Source organism: Mus musculus, chromosome 15 (assembly GCF_000001635.26).
Source record: "Mus musculus strain C57BL/6J chromosome 15, GRCm38.p6 C57BL/6J".
In the NCBI taxonomy this organism is placed as follows: domain Eukaryota; kingdom Metazoa; phylum Chordata; class Mammalia; order Rodentia; family Muridae; genus Mus; species Mus musculus.
Window position 1 is genome coordinate 30,787,188 of NC_000081.6, and position 25,358 is coordinate 30,812,545.

The window sequence follows — 25,358 nt, forward strand, 5'->3', positions numbered from 1 at the left end:
AATCTTGAGACAAAAATAGCACATACCTCCTGGAAGATTCTGGCAATGTCTCTGCTCACAGAGGAAGCAGCAGAGCTGGTCCCATGGCTCACAACACTTCTCAACACAAACGACCTGTTAGACTAGAGCAGTCAGCCATCCAAGTCAACTTTATAGATTATTAACATCTGAATAGAGTAGAGCTCCCGAGATTCTGACAGTATCTGAGCCAATGAAGTTCACGACAATGAAGACGCTCAATAGATATCAAAGGTTTACAGGGCAATTATCAATCTGGAATCCTGCTTTTCTTCTTTCTTTAAAAAAAAAAATCTATGTCTGAGAAAAAGCCAATCTCAATTTTCTTTTTATCTAAGAAACTTACAGTCTATTTTAAAGGTTTTCATAGATGTGTTAAGTATCCTACTCCCAGTCAAAAAGTCCTGTGACCGGACCTGGGCTTACTATATGTTCCAAGATGTGGATTTGATGCTGTCATGATTACAGGAGAGGAGGGTGACTGAACGTAAAGAGTATGATTTGGGTGGTGAGCTGAGCTGGGTAGACAAGGGCTCAGGGCCACAGAAACTGACAGGGAAAACTCTGAGAACCACAGTCGATTCACAACTCATCAGATGTGTTTCCTGGATGCTATCCTGCAGTGAATAGTAGGAAAGAGTCATGGATTGAAGTGAGATTATGACATATGCTAGGGATTTAAGATCTATTAGAAACGTGAAGTAAAGGAGACAGGAGAAAGGACCAAAAGAGTCACAAGGGAGAAAGAGAACAAAACGCAGAAGAGTGGAGGAGGGAAGGAAGAAAGTAATTTTTTAAAGATGATTCCAAACCACAAAAGTGTCTCAAGATCTTCACAGCTAAACATTACCAGGCACACTCCTGGATGCTCAAGATCTATCCTCCCTTACCCAAACAGCAGCAGATATCCAACGAGCTTGAAGGACATGGAGGGTCCACAGAATGACAGCCTTGAAGTTTAGACATATGACCCCTGTTCCTACTCCCCTGAGCCATGAAGCCTGTGAGAGGTGAGTAGAGGCTTGTTATGAACTGGTGGAGATGCTTCATTTCGGATCTGAAATTCCTACCAGATTCTGGAATATACCAAGAAACATCAACATATGAAAGGACCTGCTGCCCACCCAACTTGCTGATTAAATGCAGAGATTTATTCAGCAGTTCCCTAAATCTGACTGGACCACTAAATACATGGATGAGTAGCCTGAACATCCAGCTTGCCCTGGATTCTTTCTAATGATCTGTCCTCTTTCCTGCCCAAAGCGTAGCACCATCCTATGATCGTCTACCACAACCACAATAAGACATACAAATGAGAGCACAGAGAAAAATGTAACTATTTTAAGAGCCACCTCGTTCTCTCCATCTGACAATCAAATCACCAACATCTTCTATGTCCAGGCTGTTTTCTTCTGCATGAGCTGTCTGCAAAGATGTCATAAGTGATGCAGAGTCACCCATCCACTGTGCAATCTTCTTGGGAAGGCTTTCTGTCTTTCCGCGTTGAGATTACTTGAAAACAATCACCAGCTCTTGGCGTTGGTCAATGTCATGACCATAAATCAAGCAAGGAACGACTTGACTTTCATACTTCTTCACGGAGAGCAGATAATCATTTGTCTCCATTCTCCCAGACCTACGTTCAGCCATACCACTTGCAAATTAGTTCCTCTCGCTTCCCAAAGCACCCCAGTGGTTGGAGCACTGGAAGATGATGTATAGGTCACTACTATGGAGACAGGAGTTTGGGTGTCAGAACAAGAGGGCACAGCAGTCTCCTGATGTCCACAGTTGTGCAGATAAAAGAGCTGCTTTTTTTTTTTAAACCTATGGAGGCACAAGTGCTGCTCATGAAAGCATAAACTGGAACTTAACCACAGCCTGGAGTATTATCTTCCTGCTGCTGCTATAACAAATTACCACAAGTCCAACTGCTTCATATTAAATAAAGTTGTCATCGTAAAGGTCTGGAGGACAGAAGTCCAAAATTGGCCTCTTTAAGCTGAAACCTACTGCTTAATAAGCAAGTTTTCTGTTCCTTTCCACAGGAATTGCTGTGTAGACGTTATTTGTTGCTGCTGCTTTTTCTACTTCTTCTTCTTTTTCTCTTCCTCCTCCTCCCTTTCTTCTTTTAATCTGACTTCCACTAGTTTTCATTGATTCATAGCACCTTCACTCTTTGAGTCCTGCAATCTCTAGTTGAATCTTCCTTACACTGTTATCTCCCTGTTTCAAAATATTTTAGCTTACTCTATCACTGTTATGGTTTGTATATGCTCCAGCCAGGAAATGGCACTATTAGAAGGTGTAGCCCTTTTGGAGTAGCTGTCTCACAGTGGGCGTGGACTTTAAGACCCTCAGTCTTGCTGCCTGGAAGTCAGTCTTCCACTAGCAGCCTTCAGATGAAGATGCAGAACTCTCAGCTCCTCCTGCACCATGTCTGCCTGGATGCTGCCATGCTCCTGCCTTGATGATAATAGACTGAACCTCTGAACCTGTAAGCCAGCCCCAATTAAAGGTTGTCCTTATAAGAGTTGCCTTGGTCATGGTGTCTGTTCACAGCAGTAAAACCCTAACTAAGACAATTACATTGAAAGTAACTTTGAGATTCCATCAGACCCATCAAAGTACTGTAGTATAAGTCTTTATTTTGAGGCCAGCTGATCAGCTACCTCATTCCATTAGTAACATGAACTCTCCATTGTCAAGTAGCATATTTACAGTCACAAGAAATTAGACCTTATGGTACCACGAATAGGACCCATTGTGCAGCTTCTTAGAGCAAAGAATTGTTTCTATTAGGATGAGCCCGGGGAGAAGAATCTCCTGTGGCCTTGTTTTGTGGCGTTGCCTTTTCTCAGATAATGATCAGGACTCCCTGAGTAGGGTATGGGCATCAGTCTTTTCCTCCGTGGTGACTATGTGTGGTCTTTAGCATTAATTGCATTGATCATGTACCTCAACACTCATTATGAAAAGCCCCCTTTCAAAGACTTGACTTAATGATCAGTTTCCTTGATCTTCACATTCGAGCTTGCCGTGCCCCACCCCCGTAAGGAAGTCTGTAGTAACAAACCCCATGCTGTTTTTTAATATCTCCAAGAAAAAATTAGAACTGATGTTTTCTTATCCCTGCCAGATTCTCTGGCTCTAGATAGATTTTTTTTTCCTGCAACGAGCATCCTAAGAAATGAATCAATAGATGATAATTTGTTTTGCAATTCAAATTTCTCTGTTTTAATATTTTTAATTCTGTCTCCGACTCAGAAGAGTGACAGTGGAATGTGAAGACTGTTCATTATGAATAATCTCTCTTGTTCTGACTTTTTTCTGTCTCTCTACCTCAGGACCCAGGCACACCTCATAGAAATCAGAATTCAAGTATAGATCTGAGTGGGACCGATTTCCCATGATTTCATATATTTTTACATTATGGCAAACAAGACATCTGCATATCTATAATTAGATAACATATTCAGGATCAGCCTCTATAAACAAGATGCAGGTGCACCTCGTACACAAGCACAGTGGTGGCATTTACTTGTGGGGAAATTACTGTTGCTTCATAAATGAAAAAGTTCTGAGAAAAAGGCTTTCTACATACGTAAAATGTTTGCCTGAGCTCTGGCTACATTTTTGGGGTTGTATAATATTCTATAACTCTGAAATAGCTTTATGGGCACTGAAGTCTTTGTAAGATACTGCTTTGCTCGGTATATGTGTTCCAGAAGGGGAGACTGGACAAAGAGATGATCATAAAGTTTCCAAGTTGATGGTTAAAGCGCCATTCTTCAGATGAGCATGGAATGTTTGCTCCATGCCAGATGGTCCTGTGGACCCTGAAGAATTGTGATTATGATTTCAGGGAGTATCTGTTCTCATGATGCTTATATCCCCTAGACTTGAGTTGGAAGTAGAAGTTCAGCGATGCACATAGAAAATGTAATCAGGAAATAAGTCAGGAGCATAATGAGGCCTAGAGAAGGAGACCTAAGGCCAGGGACGGAGTTCCAGCTCTCAGTAGTTTCTCCATCCTTATGATGGAGGGAGAGCCGATCTTCAGCCCTTGCGGACCATGCCTGCATGTGCAACAGTGTCCAGAACCCAGAGCAACAAAAGCCATATGTAGTCAAAAAGAGATGACGGCAGGGAGAAGGCAGAGTAGAGTGGGCAGATCCAGGTCATGGGTTGATGTTCTTCTGAACTGGGATGTGGAGGATTCTTAGCAGTGATGGACATGTCTGATTATGTGTGTTTAAATAAAACAGCTGTAATGACTGTATCCATAATTTATAACAAAAACATTCTGTGCCACCATTCTGCTTCGTGACATATCCTCAGGGTCCATCAGGCAGTTAAAAACCCAGTGTGAACTACTGCCTGCCTTGGAGCTTGGAGGGAAACTTCATTCAGCAGCACGTAGATCTCACTGGACAGTTCCTTGATGAATTAAAAACAGAAAGCAGGTCACTTGTCTAGGCTATGCTCCTTTAAACGCATAAACCAGAAAATCATTAAAGAAAGAACCTTGATAGCTTAAGCACACGATTTTGAACGTTAACAATTTTGAGTTCTTGATAAACTACATGATTCAAGAGGTGAGGTTTGAAGGCAGAGTGAATTCAGAGCATTTAGTTACTTAGAATGTTGGTTGCAGACGTTTAATCTGGTCACCTCCAGTGAATGTCTTTGAACTGGAGTTATCAATGGAAAGAGATAATTGTTTCTCAGCCTTGGTGGCTTCTCTCTCTGTTGGGAAGCTGCACCCTTCTGGCACCTTGCAAGTGATGAGTTAAAAGAACAAAGAATATCAATGTTACACATTTTTAATTGAAGCAAAATAAGTGAGTCACTCTCATTATGGTGAGGAAGCAGAGGCCTTTCCTATTTTGTCTTTTAAAATTATATATACATACATATATCTGTACACATATGATTAATATAAATACATATATGTATATGTACAATTTATATAATTCTACTTATTATATAATTATAAATATGTATGAAAGTTATGTTTCTATTGGTGTGATACAATTCTACGGTGAAGGCAACTTAGAGAAGAAAGAGTTTATTTGGGCATACAGTTCCGGAGAGATCAGTCTACCATGGTGGGAACCATGGCAGCAGGTGGCAGTCACAGCAGCAGGAAAAATGAGAGTCCACATCTTGAACCTCTATCAGGAAGCGAAGCGTGAACTGGAATATCTCATGATTTTTAAAACATCAGAGTCTGCCTCCCAGTGACATTCTTCCTTCAGCAACACCACACCCTCTAAACACACCCAAATAGGGCCACCAACTGGGGATCAATTATCCAAACATCTGAGCCTATGCAAGGCACCCTTACTCAATCCACTGTAATACATACATACATACATACACACATTCATATATATGTATACATATGCATATTTACATATATACACATGTATATTAGTATTACTGACTTTAAAGTGATCAGGCAAATTGCAGAACTCTTTTACATATTTCTCAGAACGAAACTTCCTTCTCTTTAAGTAACAAATAAAAGAGCCAATGTGCTTGATGGGGTTTCTTAGTCCTTTTTTTCTTTTTAATTTCAAAGGTCATGGGTGCATCAAAAAATGTGTCAAAATCTTAGTGTGACATGAATGCTCTACTTGGGCCGACGGACACGGTAATAAGTGGATAAAATCTGTCCACCAGCACCACTGAGGGCTCCTGCTTAGACCCGGTGCTGATGAGGGTGTTCTAAATCACAGAGTTCTCTGTGTTCAAGAGAAACAGGAAAAGCAAGGCTGGCATCTGGTCCATTGATTCTGAGCATAGCTGTTCACAGCAGGATGAGTCTGGTGCAGCCCCAGGAAGCCCTGCAGGGGTGGTGGCAGTATTTTTCCTGTTGCTCACCCTTTGAGATTCCCTGCAGACTGTCCCTCCAGATCCAGTGGAGGAGCTCAGAGAAGAGTCACCAATAGGCTCTATCTTTATCTTCTGTGCTCTGGAAACAGGACTATCGAATTAAAAATAGCAATAATAGTTTACACACTTGAGATGTGTGGGAAGCCCTACGCTTGTATTAATATTTATAAAAATCACAGATGTGAAGGGTGGGGAAATAGACTCTAAGACGCATATCTACACATTGTAAAATAAAATCACTGGAGTCACTGCCATGCCTTCCCAGATGAGTTGTCATCCCTGATGCTACAACCTCCTCTGCTGTTCCACACCCTCCACTCAGGAGCCTGAGGCTGCTCCTCTCATGCTGCACCTCCAACATTTCCATGTTTGTGTGGATGCCAGCATCTCCCTACTGTTTCCTGTACCCTCGCTGTCTAGCTCTAGGAAATGTTCTGTTTAGCCTGATGCCATTCATGAGTCCAACTGTCTCTTCTCCACCCCTGAAGTCACTCAGTGGGGACACAGACAGCGAGGCACTGGGGCTGCTAGCCAAAGGTGCTTGCTGTAACCCCGGTGACTTCATTTGCTTCTCTGCTTTTCTTTTACAATACCTATGAATCCTGAATCCTATGCCACGAAGAATCCAAAGCATCCCCAGTCACATATCAACTTTCAAATTGGAAGATCAAGAGAACATACTAACACTAATGCCAGACCCTTTCCCCAAGCCTACCTCACGGGTACACCACACAAATGTTTGGCTCTCTGGATGGACCCAAGTGGCTCCGTGGGTAAAGGCTGTTTCTGTCAAGTCTGAAGGCTCAAGTTCAAACTCCCAGAACTGACATGGCACTGGGGGAGAGCTGACTCCTGCAGGGTTATCCTCTGATTTTCATAATATACACTAACACGTGTGCATCCACATGCAAACACATACTCCCATGAACACAAAGAGTAAATGTAAAAGGAATAAAGTCTGGACCTGCTATACTGTGAGCATGTTAGAGTTTAGTGTCACATGGTTGGCCTCTCTGAAGGACTTTCGGTGGCCTCTACGGTACAGTTTCTACGCTCACGGTGGGATCCACCAGTCCTAGACAAATATTTAATAAATATTCTTTCTCACCATAATTTAATCCCCTGAATATTAGTATGCCAAAAACGAAAGGTTTTTTTGGAACATATAGGATGCTTCATAACTGCACACAGCAAGAGAAAATAAATAAGTGTGTAACACGAAGACCTTTTCAATCTTGTAATTCATATAATAAAGCCTATTTTGGGTGCAATACGATTTCAGGAGGTTTAGCGAAAATCTTACTCGAAGCAGCACTTTTTAAAAAAGATATGTAATTTTAAAATAAAATGACCGTGAAGGGAATTTTTGCTAGGCATCCACCATTGCTCTTTGAGTGGGATATGTTTCCTTTTCTTTAGTATTTATCATCAGTTAAAACTGCGGGCTATCTGAGATACAAAATGATGTCTCTATCATCTTTTGTGAGAGATGCCATTTTTCCATTTTGCACAGACAAGGGAATAGTAATTTTTTAAATGCATGCTTTTGTGTCAATGCAATGAAATCTAAATGAGGGGCTATGTCTCTCATAAGTGCTTTGCAAGCTGTCAGTCAACCAGAAAGCATGGCTGTGATGATTATCAACAGCATGCCTGTTTATGAAAAATGAAAAAAGCCAAAGATCACAGTTAGCTGTGATTCCCTCCTTTAACTCAGATATCATACTCACAACCATATCTACCAAGCAGGTCTGGAATCCGACCCTGCACTTCCTGTCAGTCATAGGGAAGCTGCTGGGTTGTTCTCACTGAGGTGGTCCTAGGGTCTTTGCCTGGTACCTCTTCTGTTCCCATTCATATTCACTAGTTGGTGAGGTAATATTTTAGAGCAACTCTGCTTCTTCCTTGCTTAGAGTAAAGCCAGCGCCCAGTAATCACCGAAGCCCTCAGACCCAGCCCTGCAGCTTGATACCACCTCATAGTACCTTACTCTGTCTTTCCCTCCTGCAGTCCCAGGGCTCTGGCCTCCATGCTTATCCCAGTGACCCTCATCACTTTCCCTCTTCCACTGCTTGTATAACCCTGAAGCAGTCTGCTGACCACACCCTCCCTTCTGGTTCTATTAGCTTGGGTTATTACCTCCCAGGTATTGGAACTGTCCATGGAAAATGACGTCTAGCTGATGGCCAGATTCCAGATAAAGCTGCCCCCAGTCCCACTGTTCATTTGTCACATTTGCTTCTTTTATGGCTTCTTAGGCTCTAAGCCCTGGCTAGCTAGGCATATTGCCTCCTCAAAAGGAAAATCTTGACCATCTAACCCTCCTCTAAACACCAGAACGAAAGATGGATCAAATAAACAGTGGCCTGACACTTACAAAACCCAAAAGGCTTGGGGAGAATATCTGCGGGCTTCCTATATTCTGACCTGGTTTAGTAGTTTTCAGATAAGTTGTATCTCTACCTTCCTATATTCTGACATGGTTTAGTAAATTTCGGGTCGTTAGGTTGTATCTCTACCTTTTGTAGTTTGGATCTTCAAAAACCACACTAGTGCATGCTCAGAACTCTGTTCCATGCTAAACCACATGCGAATTTCAGTGTCCTATACACAAACATGTGAAAGTATGTGTACTTCCTATGAAGAAATGCACAACTGTTTGTAATTGCTAATTTGAAGGGATAAATGTTTAGACTCAGAGGAGATGTCTCATGTGTTTCCTTAAGATCAGAATTTGAAGAGGATTGTAAACATGGACATGCGCAGCATTGCCCACACTGGTGCCAAGAGACAGGGAAGGAAGGGAAGGAGCGAAAAGGGATCTGGGCCATGAGTCAGATGAGGGTGTCTCCTCAGCTCAGCATGCAGTTTATGTTGCAGTCTTACGCACACTTCTAATATCAGTGCTCCTAGGATTCCCAAACACTGGGGCAGTTCCTTGTATCTGCAAACAAGCATGGTTGAGGGGGCCAGATAAGTTATTTATATTGTTACTTGTGGCATTTGGAGGATTCCCTGTTTATCTTTGAAATCATTTTTATGTTCATGCCAATTAATTTTATTTTCTTTGATATATTTAGCTCTTGGTACCCATGGCACATGACCACCTCCTGTATGAGCCTTCTGGCATGCAATTCAATCCTCTCGTATCGGGTGTTACTATCGCCTTTGATCGCACAGTAGATTCTAAGTGCAGCCAGCTTTCTTCCTCAACCATCCCTCAACCATTTTGATTTTGTCATCTGTACCCTAATGTTTTATTTATGGAAATGTTATACAGTATTTATCCATGAGATAAAATAATCCTTTTCCTTCCTCCTTATTGAAATGGGCTTTATTTTATGATGTGTGGAGACTACAGATCAAAGTCACGCTATGTTCCAAAAAAAAATAAAAAAAAATAAAAACTTTGATCTAAATGTTAAAACTGTACATAGATTTTGGCAAATGTTGACTTTTCAATATCTAGCCTTTCCATGCCTCATCTGAGTATTTGCTTGGGTTATTTAGCAAAGCCTTCTAATTCCATCCATGTGGTTATTCGGAGACTCATCCTCACCAGTAAGGGGATGATGAATAGTTAAAACTGATGTCGTTTTGTATAAAGTAGATTGGGGGAGTGAAAAGGACCTTTAAGTAGTGAATGGTATAGAGTGGCTCTTCTTCACTGAAATACAGTATAAATTATTGTGACCTCTCAGACCATATCAACTGAACATGCAAAATCGCTAACCCACTCACCCCAAGCATTTGTGAAAATGTCTTCTCTGTGCAGTTGTTGCTTGTATACCAAAAACAGGCAGCAAAAAAGGTCTGTCTTCATGAGAGTACAAAAAGAACCTGCAGTATATACTTACACATTACAGGACCACATTCCTGGTATTAAATGCAAACGGAGTGGTCACTTGGTTTGGAGATAAATACCACTTATATCTTTGCTCAAATAAATACCACCAACATAATTTGTGATAAATGCAAGTAAGTTCATCACAGTACCACCCCAAGGCCCCTTTGTGGATATGTGAGCATTAGAAGCTTAAACCAAATGCATACCTTGATACCTCTACCTATTTCAGGACCACATCTTAACTTTTTAAAATATGAGGATCTTTTGGGGTTCCTGCTCATCTTTTCTTTTCTTGCTCTCCATTCTTGGTCTGTTGCCATGCTGTTCTGCCGACTGGTGATTTAGACTGTGTTCATCCGTCCATAGTCCTGTAATTTCGTTATGATGTTTACTGTCAGTGTGTCTAAAACAGCTTTGAAACATGAATTGACTTTGGATTGGAAGAGCTTTACAATTTTATCCTCATGTGAGCAAAGGAATGTCTAACAGCCATGAAAGGTTTCAGGAGTGTGGTCTTCCAGACACATTGACTCACAGGTACTCTCTGTATCTATATATCAGCGATATATATGTTCAAGGTTCCTGATACAAAGCCCTCAATCTTGGTTTACTTCTACAGATGTCTACATCTTTCTTTATTGAAACTCTGGTTCTTATTAATACACATAAATATATAATAACTGTTGAGACAGACACAGTAAGATAATGAAAGTATCCCGTTTTCAACCTTATTAAGCTTATATCTGGCTGGATTCTCTAAGTAATTCCTAGGGCATTTTCAGTTGATTGTGATAATTGTCAATCTGTTTTCCAGTAGAGTTATTTCCCTACTTCTCTTTCTTCAGTCCATTACATCCATATCACAACGCTAGGATAAGCTTTGTCACCAAGAATTTTCACTGTTTCTCATTTGAAGTGAGGATAATTCCTGTGGTGTGTAAATACTTAGTAGTGATGTTTGCTATGTCAAATTCAAAGTTTAAAGGGTCTGCTCACTGAGCCCTAAAGCAAGTGCTCTCAAAGGCAAACTTAAGCCCCAGACTGATGCTCGGATAAAGCAGCTCTAGGACCATCCCAGTCCCAAAAGTGTGTGTCCTTCCTAGTAGGGCAACACCAGCAGCTCTCGGACCCTGGATAATTTGGAGGCAGGAGTCTTCTGGAAGAAAAGGGGAGATAAGCGAGGAAGACTTAAACCCATATTAAGCATAAGTGCAATAAGGTCATGTCTCTCCTTGAAGTGAGCTGCCAAGGACAAAGCCCTCTTATGTTCTGCACATACAGAAGAGAACAGGGAGTATATGACTCTAAGTATTAGATGACAGATTATGCAGAGTTATAGCCCATCTGTCAGTCACTAAAATCTCGCCCTGTTGTCCCTGCTGGGGATCCCTCTTTCCTTCTCCTGTGTCCTGAAAAGAACACACACACACACACACACACACACACACACACACACACACAGTATACACATACTACTATGCATTCTCTCCAGTTTACTGTTTGACCCTCAAAGAACCTAGATATCCTATCATGAGATGCCCTGAACCCTCCTCAGATAACATTTGGGAAAAGAACTTGGGGATTCACCTAATATATTTTCTTGTATTTTTTTTAAAGGAGGTCCTTCCTTGAGTGCTTTAAAGAATAAGTAAAGCTGAGACCATCTTTGGGGTTCAGTAATAATGGTCACTGGGGGCTTCATGGAGGACCTGAGTTCACAGCCCCCAGGAAGATGCCTTGAGTTGCACTTGACCCCTGGGCTTGGTTCACTGGCGGGCAGCCAACTGCTCCTGTGCTCACACCTGCTCACACCTGTGCTCACACCTGTGCTCACACCTGTGCTCACAGCTGTGCTCACACCTGTGCTCACAGCTGTGCTCACACCTGTGCTCACACCTGACCTTACCTCCTTCCCACACAGTGCAGCTGACCAGAAACCTTCACTGTGGTCACTGTTAGTGAATGGAAGGCAACATCCCGCAGTGGATGGGGAAAGGATTTCTTTGTTGCAAGTATTTTTTTGTGCCTATTAAGTGTCTGCTATAAATGTATCACCATGTGGAAGTCAGTGATTCATGTTCGGTCCCAAATACAGGGTTTCCCCCCTCTTCTTTATCTCCATAAACGATGGGACACTGCGATGATGTGAACTTGAAAGTTAACACAGCAATAAAACAGGTCATTTCAGAGGTTCCCATGACAAATTGTTTTCTTTACCCAGCTATAGTCAGAAACCTTTACTAATATTTATTGGAATAGCAGCCACTTCCTTTAAGTGAAAGGTACTTTTAAAAGATTAAAAATGTCATAACCTCTTTTCCAAGGTATTCTTTCTGTCACATGTCCCCAAAGCAGCCTCTCTGGTGGTCTTATCTGATGCCAGTGCCAGCTGACAAAGGACACCCTGATGACGTTAGAGTGTGTATTGAAACCTGTACAGGGTGACAAGGTCTCTGTGAATTATGGGGACTTTCGAGTGGATGCTTTTGTGAAAAGAAATAACAAATATTAATGCATCTGTAGAATTGATTCCTACTCTAGCGCACCCCTGGGCTGTCTCATTTGGCTTATGCACGATTCCCTGAGTAGGTAGGGCAGAAGTACACACTGCAAAAATCAAACAAATTGTACCAAATGCATGTAGAGATTAAACTTGAAGCACTGTGCGCCCACCATCAAGGCAGGTGAGCAGTGCCTGGGGAGGTCTTAGGACCCTTCTGTGCTATCTACATTCTCATTGTGGGCATCAGTTGCTATGGTTTTGTTTTCTCATCTACTCATTAGAAGTTACTTTGCTAATGAAATGAAAAGTGTTTATCTCCTTCTCCTATTATTTTATTTAACAGAAAACACCCTGAGAATGAGTCTGAGTACTTTTTGAGTAATCCCAGCTCTTGTGAGGAAATGCTTTTCTTAACTATACAGAGATTCCAGGGTTGCTCAAAATTACTTAAATGCCTTTAAGAAAATTTATTGTTATCATAACAAGAAAAGTGAGTATTACAATACCCTTTAAAACATATATTAACTCATTTTTATGGTAGAAATATAGCTAGTAAAACAATGTAATTGGACGGTATTTGTATATGTACAATTATTTCTTAAATGACCAATACAATCAATACAATAAAGCCCCTATTGGTCTCATTAATTACATATCACATGTGATTTTGGATGTATTAGATGATATCTTTAACTTGCACTAAAACCACTTTATAAAGATATATCTAGAAGCTTTATTCCTTTCACTGACTACTAAATGTTACGTTTTTCTATTAATAAATTAATTTACATATTGACCCGGTGTCTTAGTCAGGGTTTCTATTCCTGGACAAAACATCATGACTAAGAATCAAGTTGGGGAGGAAAGGGTTTATTCAGCTTACACTTCCATACTGCTGTTCATCACCAAGGAAGTCAGGACTGGAACTCAAGCAGGTCAGGAAGCAGGAGCTGATGCAGAGGCCATGGAGGGATGTTCTTTACTGGCTTGCTTCCCCTGGCTTGCTCAGCCTGCTCTCTTATAGAACCCAAGACTACCAGCCCAGAGATGGTCCCACCCACAAGGGGCCTTTCCCCCTTGATCACTAATAGAGAAAATGCCTTACAGTTGGATCTCATGGAGGCATTTCCCCAACTGAAGCTCCTTTCTCTATGATAACTCCAGCTTTGTCAAGTTGACACACAAAACCAGCCAGTACACCCGGTAATAAGTTTCATAAGAAGACCCTTTAACAAGTTGGTTTGCAGTTATAGGATCTTGAAAGGTAGTCTTTTTGTAAGTATTTTATTTCCTTAAGAGTTTTGTGATTTATGTATTCTAATGGTATTGCCTGTTTCCCAATGACACCTGACCCACACCTACCTCTACCTATCTCACTTTATATCTTTGAATTTTAAAAATAGTAATTAAAAAAATCATCAAGTCTAATTTGTCCTATTCCTCAAACTCTTAGGAATAGGGCCATCCCTTAGACCATGGCGGTCTGACCTGCCAGGGTCATGTCTTTAAAGCTACCTGACTCTCTCCCCACTACCTATCAGCTGACAATAGATCCTCATCCAGCCGTAATACTTCATGCCCACTCAACCTGCTCCGTGCCAGAATCTTGCCTGGCTAGAGCTTGCTCAGGTCTTGGCATGCTGTCATAGTAACATATTACTATATCCATAGATTAGTGTCATCTCTCAACCCTGGTCACAGAAGCTTCTACTTGCAGTAGATAGTCATTAACACGCAGACTTAAAACTAGTCAGTGTGAAGAAAATAAGAAGCCAGGCTGTGGAAATACACACCTTTAATCCCAGCACTCAGGAGGCAGAGGGTGGGAGATCTTAGAATCCCAGGTCTACTGAGAGAGATCCAGGACAGCCAGGGTAACATAGAGAAACCCTGTCTTGAGACACAAAAACAAAGGAGACAGGGGTGGGGGGAATGAGAGGAGCCTACAGAGGGCTTAGTCCAAATGGTACATCTTTATCACACCACACCCAATTCTCCTGGGTATCCGGGACCATCATGGAAAAGCAAGTGGAAAAACTATCAGAGCCGAGATGGTGGATGGCTTGAAGAAAACAGTGTTGCCTAGACAGAGAATAATTACTGAGTACGTTGTTGAACACGTTTTATATCTCATTTGATCCTGAAACCAACTCTGTGAAGCATTGCTGTGATGTCATGTTTATGGACAAACACATTTTTAGAAAGGTATTAAGGAAGCACAATTTAGATGCTGGGATAGCATAATCCTCACACTGTGCTCCATCTCTGGTACATGATTTAAAAACAAATATAACTCATTTTGACTTACCTATTAGGAAAAGGAAGCAAACAGTTTCACGTAGCTGCGGGGAGAGAAAGAGCAAATGGAATCTCTCAAATTCTTCAAAAGGCATTCTAGCATGTAACTACAGCATAGTCTGGTCTTTTTGTAGTATGCCTTCTTATCATTCACAGGTAAGTACATGGACCTATGTTAATTCAGATTCTCTGGAGACATCTGTTGCTTCACTGATTTAATCCCATAAGCTCCGCATTCAGGAGCATAAAGATCTTGAGTTCACGACCAGCCTGGGTTACTTAAAAGTTAAAGGGGAAAAAAAAGAACAAAGTATATCCTGTCTGTCAACAACCCAACAGGACATTTCAGGATAATAGGGCATAGTTTTGCTTTCATTGGCTAATTTACACTTTATCACTGGGGGCCAAGGCCATCTGCCTCTACCCTTTTAATTCTTCATGGACCAGATCCCAACTAAGCAGAGAAATAGATATGAGATATTGACATAGAAACCACTGACCAAACATATCATATATCAAAGATCTATGTGATAAGTGAATTAAGGCTGCCTATCTGGCTGAGGAATAAAAACCCTTTGAAATCATTTTCTGATTCTATCAGGTTCAGAGATGTAGTCTATTCAAATGAATCTATGATCATCCCATCTGTATGTCAATATTGATTTGATTCAGCCATTTGCATTGCTGCAAATAAATCCGAGTCATGCAGGAAATCTTAAAAGACGGGAAATACAATGTCATTGCACTGCGCACTTATGGAGTAGTGAGAATCTAAGCCCTGAGAACTTTAAATGCTCTGTAGTCATGGAGTGACAGGAAGCTGTGCACACTGGGACAGCTGCTTGCCAGGGCTGTTTGGCTGCATTTACAAAACTGCTTATTTTCATAAGATTCAACAATCACTCTCTTGGATTTACCCAGAGGAATTCAAAAGTTGAGTACATACAAAATTGAGCATATGTTGAGATGGCTTTATACATAATTTCCAAAAACTTGGAGGTAACCAATATAATAAGCACCTGTCTAATAGAAAAGCAGATAAATTCACTGTACTATATCCAGAATTGCAAATGTAATTCAATGCTAAAAAATGTATGGAGGCAGCAGAAGGCAGAAAGGAACCTGAAACGCATACCAACTGCTACAAAAAGATCCATCTTGGACATGCCATATACCATCCTATCCTTTAATCCATAATAAATATCTATTCACAAATAATGTGATAGATATTTTCCAAGTTAATTTTATTTTATTGTTATCATATGTAAAACATTATATATATGCTAACATAACATTGTAATAATCTGACACCTAGTCTTTGAAGATTTGGCTTTTAAAGATTCATGCAGAGAGAGTTGGGGAGATACCTCAGTCAGTAAAGTGTTTGCTATGCAAGCATGAGAACTTGAGTTCGGATCCTAGCACACACATAAAAAGCTGGGTATAGGGATATCCATATGTAATCTCAACCCTGGGAGGGTGTGGCAGGCCCTAGGCTTGCTGGCCAGTCAGTCTAGCTGAATCCATGAACTCCATATTCAGTTAGAGGGCATGTCTCAAAACATATTGTAGAGAGTGGGAAATGTGATTGAGTAGGACACCCAACCTCACCCTCTGGCCTGAGCACCACACATTCATATGTGTGTAACACATGTGCACATCCAGAGTTTTAAACAGAATTGATTATAGAAGTAGAAGGAGAGGTTAACCCTCCTGCAGTGACAGTGTGCAGATGAAAACCTCACTTTAGTCTGATGGAGGCTAGGTGACCAGTGAGGAATGATCAATGGAATCTGGACTGCCAATTACTCTGTAGGGTAGAAAATAATACATACATACATACATACATACATACATAGAGTTTTCCCGAGAGTTGTTCAGAGTAAAACTTTTATTACTGTTTAACATGGGTGTGTTTAGAGTTTTAAATGCTTTCAGGTTAGGTACAAGAAGAAGGGAGAAGGTTTGTGTGTAAGCTGGGCTAGAGGGAGACAAAATGAGAGGAAATAAATGTAAGGGATGGTGTGGGGAGGGAGAGGTGGAGCTGCCAATCAAGACTTAGGTCCTCTTGGAAGAAGGGAGGCAAGAGAACAAAGAACACAAGCAAGGACCTGCCTTTCAACTTCAGGGATTACAAATAGGAACTCTAAGTTAGGCCAGAGACAGGTCAAATGGGAACCTGTTTCAGTTACTTTCTGTTGCAACGATGAAACATGCCATGAATAAGTGACTTATAGAATAAAAACTTTATTTTTTATTTTGTCCTACAGCTACACACACACACACACACACACACACACACACACACAGGAAGAGAGACAGAGACAGAGACAGACAGAGACAGAGAGAGAGAATTTTGGAGTCTGTAATTGCAGGGAGTCACGATAGCAGGAAGCTAGAGCCAGCACCTCTTCAGCCACGTGAAGAAAGCACACTGAAATGTGGGGCAGGGCTGTAAAGTCTCAAAGCCAGCCCCCAGTGGCATACTTCCTCTAGCAAGACTCCACCTCCTGAAGGTTCCATAATCTCCCCCATACAATGTCACCAACTGGCACCAAGTCTTCAAATACATAAATCTGTGGGGGCCATTCTCATTCCAACAACAAGAGCCTATCATTTCTAGAAAACACTCAGCTTCTAAAAAAGCAAAAGCTTTTCATTTAGATGTTCCGAATAAAAATAGCAAAAGCAAAAGATCATTGTCCAACTTGGATTTCTCTACATAGATTAAATTAGAACATATAATCTAATAGTAAGTTTGAGTGTATGGCATTAATCTGGGTTAAACAGAAAAGACTTTCCCTCATTGTATTACTAGGCGTTCGCAGTACATTCGTTTGAGTTTGTTTTCCCTTGAAGTGAGTTGAAATAATATTTTTGTTTTTACTTTATTAAGTCACATAAGTGCAAAGAACACTATCACAAATTAAAGATGGCTACAGAATTAAAAATTAATTAGCTGATTGATTTACCTGCACTTTTATGATCTATGCCTGACAGGTTCACTCTCTGATTAGATTCATTTCTCCTTTCTCAATCATCATCATCACTATGCTTTGAGAGAACTGTAAAGCACAGAGCACACATGTAAACACACAGAGAAGGAAAAAAGGACACACACAGAGAAGGACAAAAGGACATTCCGTTGACCCTTTCTGAAACCACGGAGTACCCTCTGAGGTGAGGTAATAAGTGGCTGGGCTATCATACCGCTGTGCTCCGTTCATGTCACACACACAGCTCTCTCCAACGCTGCCAGCCCAGCCCAGGGTAACATTGTTAAACTGGGACATTGTTTCTGGTCCCATGTCTTCCCAGGGCATCCTAACCACCTGCAGGCTGTGCACATAGCTCGAGGAATAGCATTCATTCAGAGGTGCTGTGCTCTGAGAGGCTTCCCTCCCTCTTCTCTAGGGCTTTTCTCATGGGAGGTACAATACACACGGCACGCATCATGCTTCCTAGATTGAAGAATCTGGGTTCTCTGAGCATTGTAAGGCTTGCTTTCTTCTCTTTATGTTCGCATTCTGTGGATGAGTGAAAACACTTGTTGTAGGCTCTTCATGAATCATCAGTGCTCCACCCTACATGCCTGAAGCCTGCCCTCCTTATGTGTGTGAGCTGGGGTAGGAAATGCCACAGGAGATTGCTGCATACCCTTGACTGTTCACAAAAGGACCATTTTTTTTTTCTCCTTAACAGGGCGCATTACTCAATTTTGAAAAGTAGCATTTTAGCAAATCTGTAGAACCCAAATGCAGCAAGTCATATATTAATTAAGCCTCGTCATTCATCCACCGTTTATGTTGTGAGAATTTACCGTGAGCATGGCGTTGCACTTGAGATAAAACCATGCTGGAGAAACAAATGAAGTACATACATAGTTACCTACAGGACCTTGGAATGCTGGCTTAGGGAGTAGGTGGGCTCGGATTGCAGCTTAGAGCCCTGTGGCTGAGCACCATGGAGAGAGCGCCAGGATGCAGCCATGTGTCCTAGCATATCTGTGGGATGAATGCATTTTCCAGAATATGAAAATTAAATGGTGGAGGTATCAGTCCTTCAATCTCTCGTAGCACTGATGTCTAAAGAAAGGAAGAGGAAGTCCCGAAGAGTGAAACAGGTGACTTCTCCACACAACAGCGGCAGCATTCAGATCGCTTCATGTAAGGGTCTGGATATTAATTAGCTGCTTTGTTCTCTTTTCAATTTAAATACCTAAGTCCCCCACACCCCATGTCAGTGGACAGCAAAAAGTACATGTATCTGGAAACATATCACAAAGCATAGTTTCTTGCATTCATCTACAAGATTATAATTTTCTTTCAACAAATAGAACACTAAAATGTAATGTATTTTTCACTGTTGTTAATCAAAGACATGCCACTCTTGGTCACCCATGCTGTGCCTCCCATTCCAAGTGACCTTTTTATGCCCCTAGAATTCCTGCGACAAAAATCCCTCTGTCTCTTACTTGAGAGTCTCACCTAGTTCCAGCATCTTTTGTGTGTTCTCAGTATTTTCCTGCAAAGTAGAATTGTTTCAGAGTTTCCTATATCAATACCTCTGGCCTTTAACTCAGCAGTAAAATTTAGTCTCGGGAACGGGAATCATTCTAAGTCCGTGAAGATGCAACAACTATTGTTTTTTAAAGAAATGTCTGAGGCAGCGTTTATGAAGTTAAAATCATCTTTCAAGATTCTATAGTTGTGCACTAAAATTTCTTATTGGTACCGTGTTCAGTTTCTTACTGGTAGCATACTAGGATGGTTGCAGGTAATGCAATCTAAGAAGAGCACGTAGTAGTTTTCTGTTCTTTGATAAGCCTTAATTGGGCTCCCCTCAGCGGGTTTTCAGAGGAAAACGGTGTTTGGGCTAAGGCAGTGGAACCTGAGTCTCCGAGGCCAAAGCTGTGTCCCTTGTTCTTTCAGATAAGGAGACAAGGAGGGATACAGCTCCTGGTGGACCTGCTGGATCACCGAATGACAGAAGTCCACCGTAGTGCCTGTGGGGCTCTGAGGAACCTGGTGTATGGGAAGGCCAATGATGATAACAAAATCGCCCTGAAAAACTGTGGTGGTATCCCAGCGCTGGTGAGACTCCTTCGCAAGACCACAGACCTGGAGATCCGGGAGCTGGTCACAGGTTAGACCATCTTACTCAATGATTGTTTTAGCTCAAGATACTTGTTTCGGTATCTAACCCATTAGCAAGTGTATGAAGCAAGTATTACAAGTCAGAGCCTCTCAATACTGATGACATAGTCATTCCCCACTAGGATTTACAAATGACTGAGTAAAATACCATCAAAACACACATAGGTTGATCATATTCAATCATTAGAATCCAGTTAAGTGTAGCTATCACTAAAATTTTTATGATCTTAGCTCAGTCTTTGTCATTTGCTTTAGAAGTAGTTGAGTATCTTATAGAACCCACAGGCCATCGTTAGAGTAACATTAAAATAGCTGGTAGAAGGACAAGCCATTCAAGCTATTGGCAATAAGCCATATGTTCTGGTTTGTAAGAACACTGAGCATATTGTACTTTTAGTGTTAATTACTGAGTAAAAACACCCCATGCATGCTCAAAGTCCTAGGGTTATATTACTGGGTATCAAAGGATTGTTTGAAGGTTTATCTGAATGCCTTTCCACTTTCATAGAGTTTTGGGTTTTGGATTTAATCATAGTAGCTTGTAGGGCAATGATGACTTAAGGACTGAGAATGTTGAAAGCATTCAGCCTGTATCTTTCTTGGAATAATTGGGCAGAGCAACCGTTAACCATTAGCCCTCACCCCTCACTTTGTAAGTGTGCAGTCTTAACTTGTTGCAGTCCTAATGATATACATGTCCCCAGTGTGGGACTCCAAATCGCTCTGAAGTCCCCTCTTCTTCATTATGCTGACTGCTGCTGTAGGTGATGTTTGGATTCTGGTTCATTAAAGTACCCCTGTAAGCAAGTATTTGACAAATGAATTGCAAACACGACTCTCCCAAAGATCTCTTAATTATCCACTGTACCATTGCATTGACCCTCTGTCTCAGGTCCTAAATGTTCCTGTATCCCTGATGACGTATGGGAAAGATGCATAGCTCAAACTACAGGATCAGCTCAGAAGGCTCCCAGTCTCAGGTCATTTCCTTGTTTCCTTCCTTCAGTGGAGTTGTTGAATCTCTTCCTTGTTCTCTGCTAAGTTTAAACTAGACTCAAATTGATTCATTCTTTTTGTTTCCCTTTTGTCCTTGTCCTCTCCTGTACCCCTTGCTTGCTTGACCCTTACTTGATTACTGGCTTTATTTACTCCTCATTTTTCTATAAGCAGAGAGTTTTCCTTGTGGAAATAATTATTGGCAAGGGTTGGAGTGTTATTAAAGTAATGTTTCATACTAAAGTCAGACGGGTCAGGCAAGGTAAAGTGGTCATTATCGTGGTTTTGTGATTTCGAGGACCGTTTTGAGGTGAGTTACATAATTTAACATATTCCCTGCCATTATGGTTATGCAAGCCCTTCTTTATTCTCATGGGTCATGTGTAAGGTTGTACCCAGAAGAAAAGGATTCAGTATGTGTGCTGGAAACAAGATAATTGGTGCCTACAGAATACGCTACTAGATGCACAAATCCAGGGGGATGGAAGCCATTCAGAATGCCTTCCTTCTGTAAATGCTGTGCCTGTCATTTCATGCTTAGAGAAGATGTGGAACGTAGTCAACTTTGTATTGGCTCCAACACAAAACCGTTATCTGAAAGCCACCTCAGTGTCATTTGCCCCATTACCTAAGAAACTGTGTGAAAGGTTGAGACGGCTGATGACTTAAGGAGGTAAAACAACCCAAGGGCCCCTCTGCATGGCATGTGAGCTGCTGCTGGCATTTGAGGTGGTTATCAAGGAGTTGAGAGAAATAAAGCATTCCCTAGTTGTTTTTGGAAGATTTTGGAGACCATTATTTTAAGCCGAAACAATGATAGAAATGACTCTCCGTTAACAAAGATGGATAGCATACACCCTTAGAAGGTCGAGGAGATTCCACTGTGGTGAAGCTTGAGCAGCGGGAAGGATGTAGCACTTGGCATCCAGATGGAGACCTCTTCTTACTCCATTTCTCCAGAGGAGAGCCAAGCAAGCCTGTCCCCCACTGTGACCAAAGCTTTCTTCACTTCCCTCCCTGAAAAAGAACAGTGCCTTTGCAAAGTCAGTGAATCAATTATGAGCAATCAAAGTTCATTGTAGATGTTCGCTGCCTTCTCAGAGGTAAGGGCTTATATTCTTACAATAGGTGGAGTTAGCACTGTAGGGTGCTGTTAATGAAATGGCAGTACTTTGGCTCCAGTACCATCCCACAGAAGAGAATGGGAAGGAGACATGTGTTATGACAGGCTTGTGCCCTCATGGGTGCCGGGAGCACAGAGCCTTCTAAGTTTCTCCAATAGCAGAGACAAGGGCACCAGGAAGGCTGCAGGACTCAGCTGACTTCTGTTGAGTCATCACAAGCCAACCTCCCTCCCTGCCAAAGGGAAAGGGAAAGGAAGTGCGTTAGATGTATCTTAGAGAACCTTAGAGACAAATTTTCATTTTTATCACTGGTCCGTGGTCATCTGCCAAGGTGAGCTTCAAAGCGTTGATTCTCTTTGCTCCCAGATAGCTTGAGGAGTTCAGCATTTTAGTTCAGTAACCGAGTTTAACCTGAAGGTCACTGAAACCTCCGATTCTCCCTTCCTCTGTTCTCTTTCATTCTCTTCTGAGAAACGTGTCTCTACCCAAGTCCAGTGGTCTCTTTGGTACAGTAATCCTGCTTTGTGTGTTCAAGAACTTCTTCCCTTCCGTTCATCTCTCAAGCTCTTTAGAGTGTACAGCTGTGAGGTGTTCTGCTAAGCCATTTTAGTTAGCTAATTCTCCATCTAGAACTCACTGCCAGGGTGAAGCCTTGCTCTGAATGACCAGTGAATGGACATTATTGAATGCTAAATACGTAAAGACACATCCTGACAAGTTTGTCCATTTTATAAACTTACTAGAGGAGCGATGAAGAAGCCAGTGTCTGTGGAGGGCAGAGGGGAATGGAAGAGATGCTTGCTCCAAGGTGCCTCCACATCTCCTTTTGGGAATGAGGTCAAGTGGCCATGTGTGAATTAAATAAAGCTGTGCCTCTCAGTGCTCCAGGAAGCATGATACAGAATCTATCAAGGACTCATGACATGGTGTGTTATAGGAGTTTCTTTAGGTTAAGGGAATTATTTCTTTCTCATCCTTCCTTCTGCCACTGAGCTCATACATAGGAATAAAATGCATTGGAAAAGGTTAGAGGGACAGGAGAAGGGGGTTCTTTAGCTTTGTTCCATATATATTTATATATTTATATATTTATATACTAGGATGTGTGAAATTGTAAGATGATTAATTTAGTGATTTTAACATGGTTTATGAAATCTACTTATTAAGTCTTAAAAATCAGCCTATGTGTCTAACAGCAGAGAAATTAGTAAAGAAAAAAGTGGTGTATATATACACAATGGAATTTTATTCCTCAGGAAAGAAAATTATGTTATTCAAAGGAAATCAGGTGCAACTAGAGATTATCATATGAACAAACTTCATCACATCCAGAAAGAAAACTATCACCTTTTCTCTTACGTATAGAACATAGAATTTATATAGATATATAGAATTGAATATGTATATGTGGCAGAAAAATAGAAGTGAACTCTCTAGGGAACAAAAGGGACTCACAGGACAGGAAAAGGATAGGCCAGAGCATGACATGTCAAGTTCCTTTCACACTTGCATAAAAATGTCCATATGAAATGCATTACCACGTGGATTGTGGAAACACCAACTAAAAACAGATACCAGGGGGAGCCAAAAGGCAAACAATAGAAGGCTATAAACAATATAAGCAATCATCTTGCAGTCCTCAATTACTTATTGAATAAATCTTGAAAAACTGTTGGAACAATAATAAAATATTAAAAATAAAGGTTTCTGCCTGCAACACACAACCATATATGTTGGAAAACAACTGCCTGCTCATGCTGCTACCTCATCCCACCATAGATTTTGTCAACGCCTAGTAGGCCTGGGAATACATAATTTTCCTCATATGCAATCATTGTGATGAGGTAATGATTGCCATCATATTTAACCCTAGTTGAAGTTATTCTCTGCTGTCCATCACTCACAATGCCTGGGACCAATGATCCAGTTAAAAATGTTGCGTGTCCTTTGGGCTTGACTAATGTAAAAGGTTTTTCTCTCTCCAAATGTGGAAATAATCAACATGAATTGGGAAATGCACAACTGGAGTTTCGAGAATGCTTCACAAATCACAACAAAGCACTGTTTACTGAAGCATAAAACTTGTTTAGTAAGTGCTGTATTGGTTTAAAGCAAGTGTCCTTGGGAGCTTCACTCCTCCAACCGTAGGGGTTATTCTCTCTATGCTGTGGGTACCCACATGGTCCTTCCTTTTAATTAAGAAAACCAGCGACTGACTCAGCCCTGCCAGTGATTTCTTTTCCCTTTTCGGTTTTTAAGTTGCCATACAAAGGAATGAGTGTCACAGCATCATTTTCATATATAGTCTGTCATGGCATAGACCACATTCTTATTCATCCTAACCCACACTGTTGCCCGCTCCTTCACCTTCCTCTCTTTTTACTTATTTTATTTTATAGTCATTGTTTTGCCTGCATGTATGTCTGTGTGAGGATGGCAGATCCAACCAAGGTTGCAGACAGTTGTGAGCTGTCAGTGGATGCTGGGAATTGAACCTGGGTCCTTTGGAGGAACAACCAGTGCTCTTAACTGATGAGCCCTCTCTCCAGACCCACCTTCCTTTTGTTAAATTATTTATTTCCACCACATAAATAGTCCCCCTTTCTTTCATATCATGTATTCTATTACCTGCTCTATTTCTCCCTCCCCTCGCCTTAAGAGCTCTGCCTCTCTAATCATGGTACCCTATCTGACTAGATGACCTAAATGTGCTCATTCTCTCTGTCGCTGTCTCTTTCTATCTCTGTCTGGCTTTGTCTCTGTCTCTATCTCTGTCTGTCTCTCTGTCTCTGTCTCTCTCTGTCTCTGTCTCTGTCTGTGTCTCTCTCTCTGTCTGCCTCTCTCTCTCTCTCTCTCTCTCTCTCTCTCTCTCTCTCACACACACACACACACACACACACACACACACAAATTTAAGTCCTGGACATGAGACAAAACATATAAAATATTTGGTTTGTAACTTTTGCCCCTGATTTCTGTGGTTATTGATTCCCTCCTGTCTGCCCCATACATTGTATCCCAAGCCCCCACACATCTGGTGCCATCAGGGCCTTGTTCCCCAGATCTAATACACAGCAACCTAACTTATAGCATCTGTTCCTGGATCTCAATACTCTCCTCTCAAGTGTTTTACTGTCTTACATATTCCTGAAAATGGGCATTCGGGAGATGTAACTAACAAAGTATCAGTTTTAAAGTCTATGATGTAATTGGACTATATTGGATGTGGAAATTAAGGTAGAAAATTATTATTTTTCTTAGGACTATTTCACAAACTCAATTTTATCTTTGCTATCATAAGATTCTGTGAAGGTGTATGCTGGTATATTTAGGTGTGTGCTTCTTTTACAAGTCTTCCTTGGTGCTGAACACTTGCAGTTGGAAGAGTGACCTTCTCCGGTGCTGAAATATTACCTTTTTAAAAACCCTAATTCCCATGGCCTCCTTTCTCTGTCCTCTATGTAATTAGTCAGATTTTGACCCTCAAGTTATTTTTTTTCTTATGTAATTTGGAG

The 25,358-nt window shown here is 41.2% G+C and overlaps 1 protein-coding gene across 6 annotated transcripts in view; it reads left to right on the plus strand.

Moving 5' to 3' along the window:
• Ctnnd2 (catenin (cadherin associated protein), delta 2) overlaps positions 1–25,358 on the plus strand; it is an 856,811-nt gene that overhangs the window by 614,654 nt on the left and 216,799 nt on the right. For all 6 annotated transcript variants that reach the window (NM_008729.3, NM_001355502.2, XM_006520033.3 and 3 more), the window contains one exon: positions 19,499–19,712. In NM_008729.3, coding sequence (NP_032755.2) covers positions 19,499–19,712 — 214 coding nt within the window. The remainder of the gene's footprint in view (positions 1–19,498; positions 19,713–25,358) is intronic.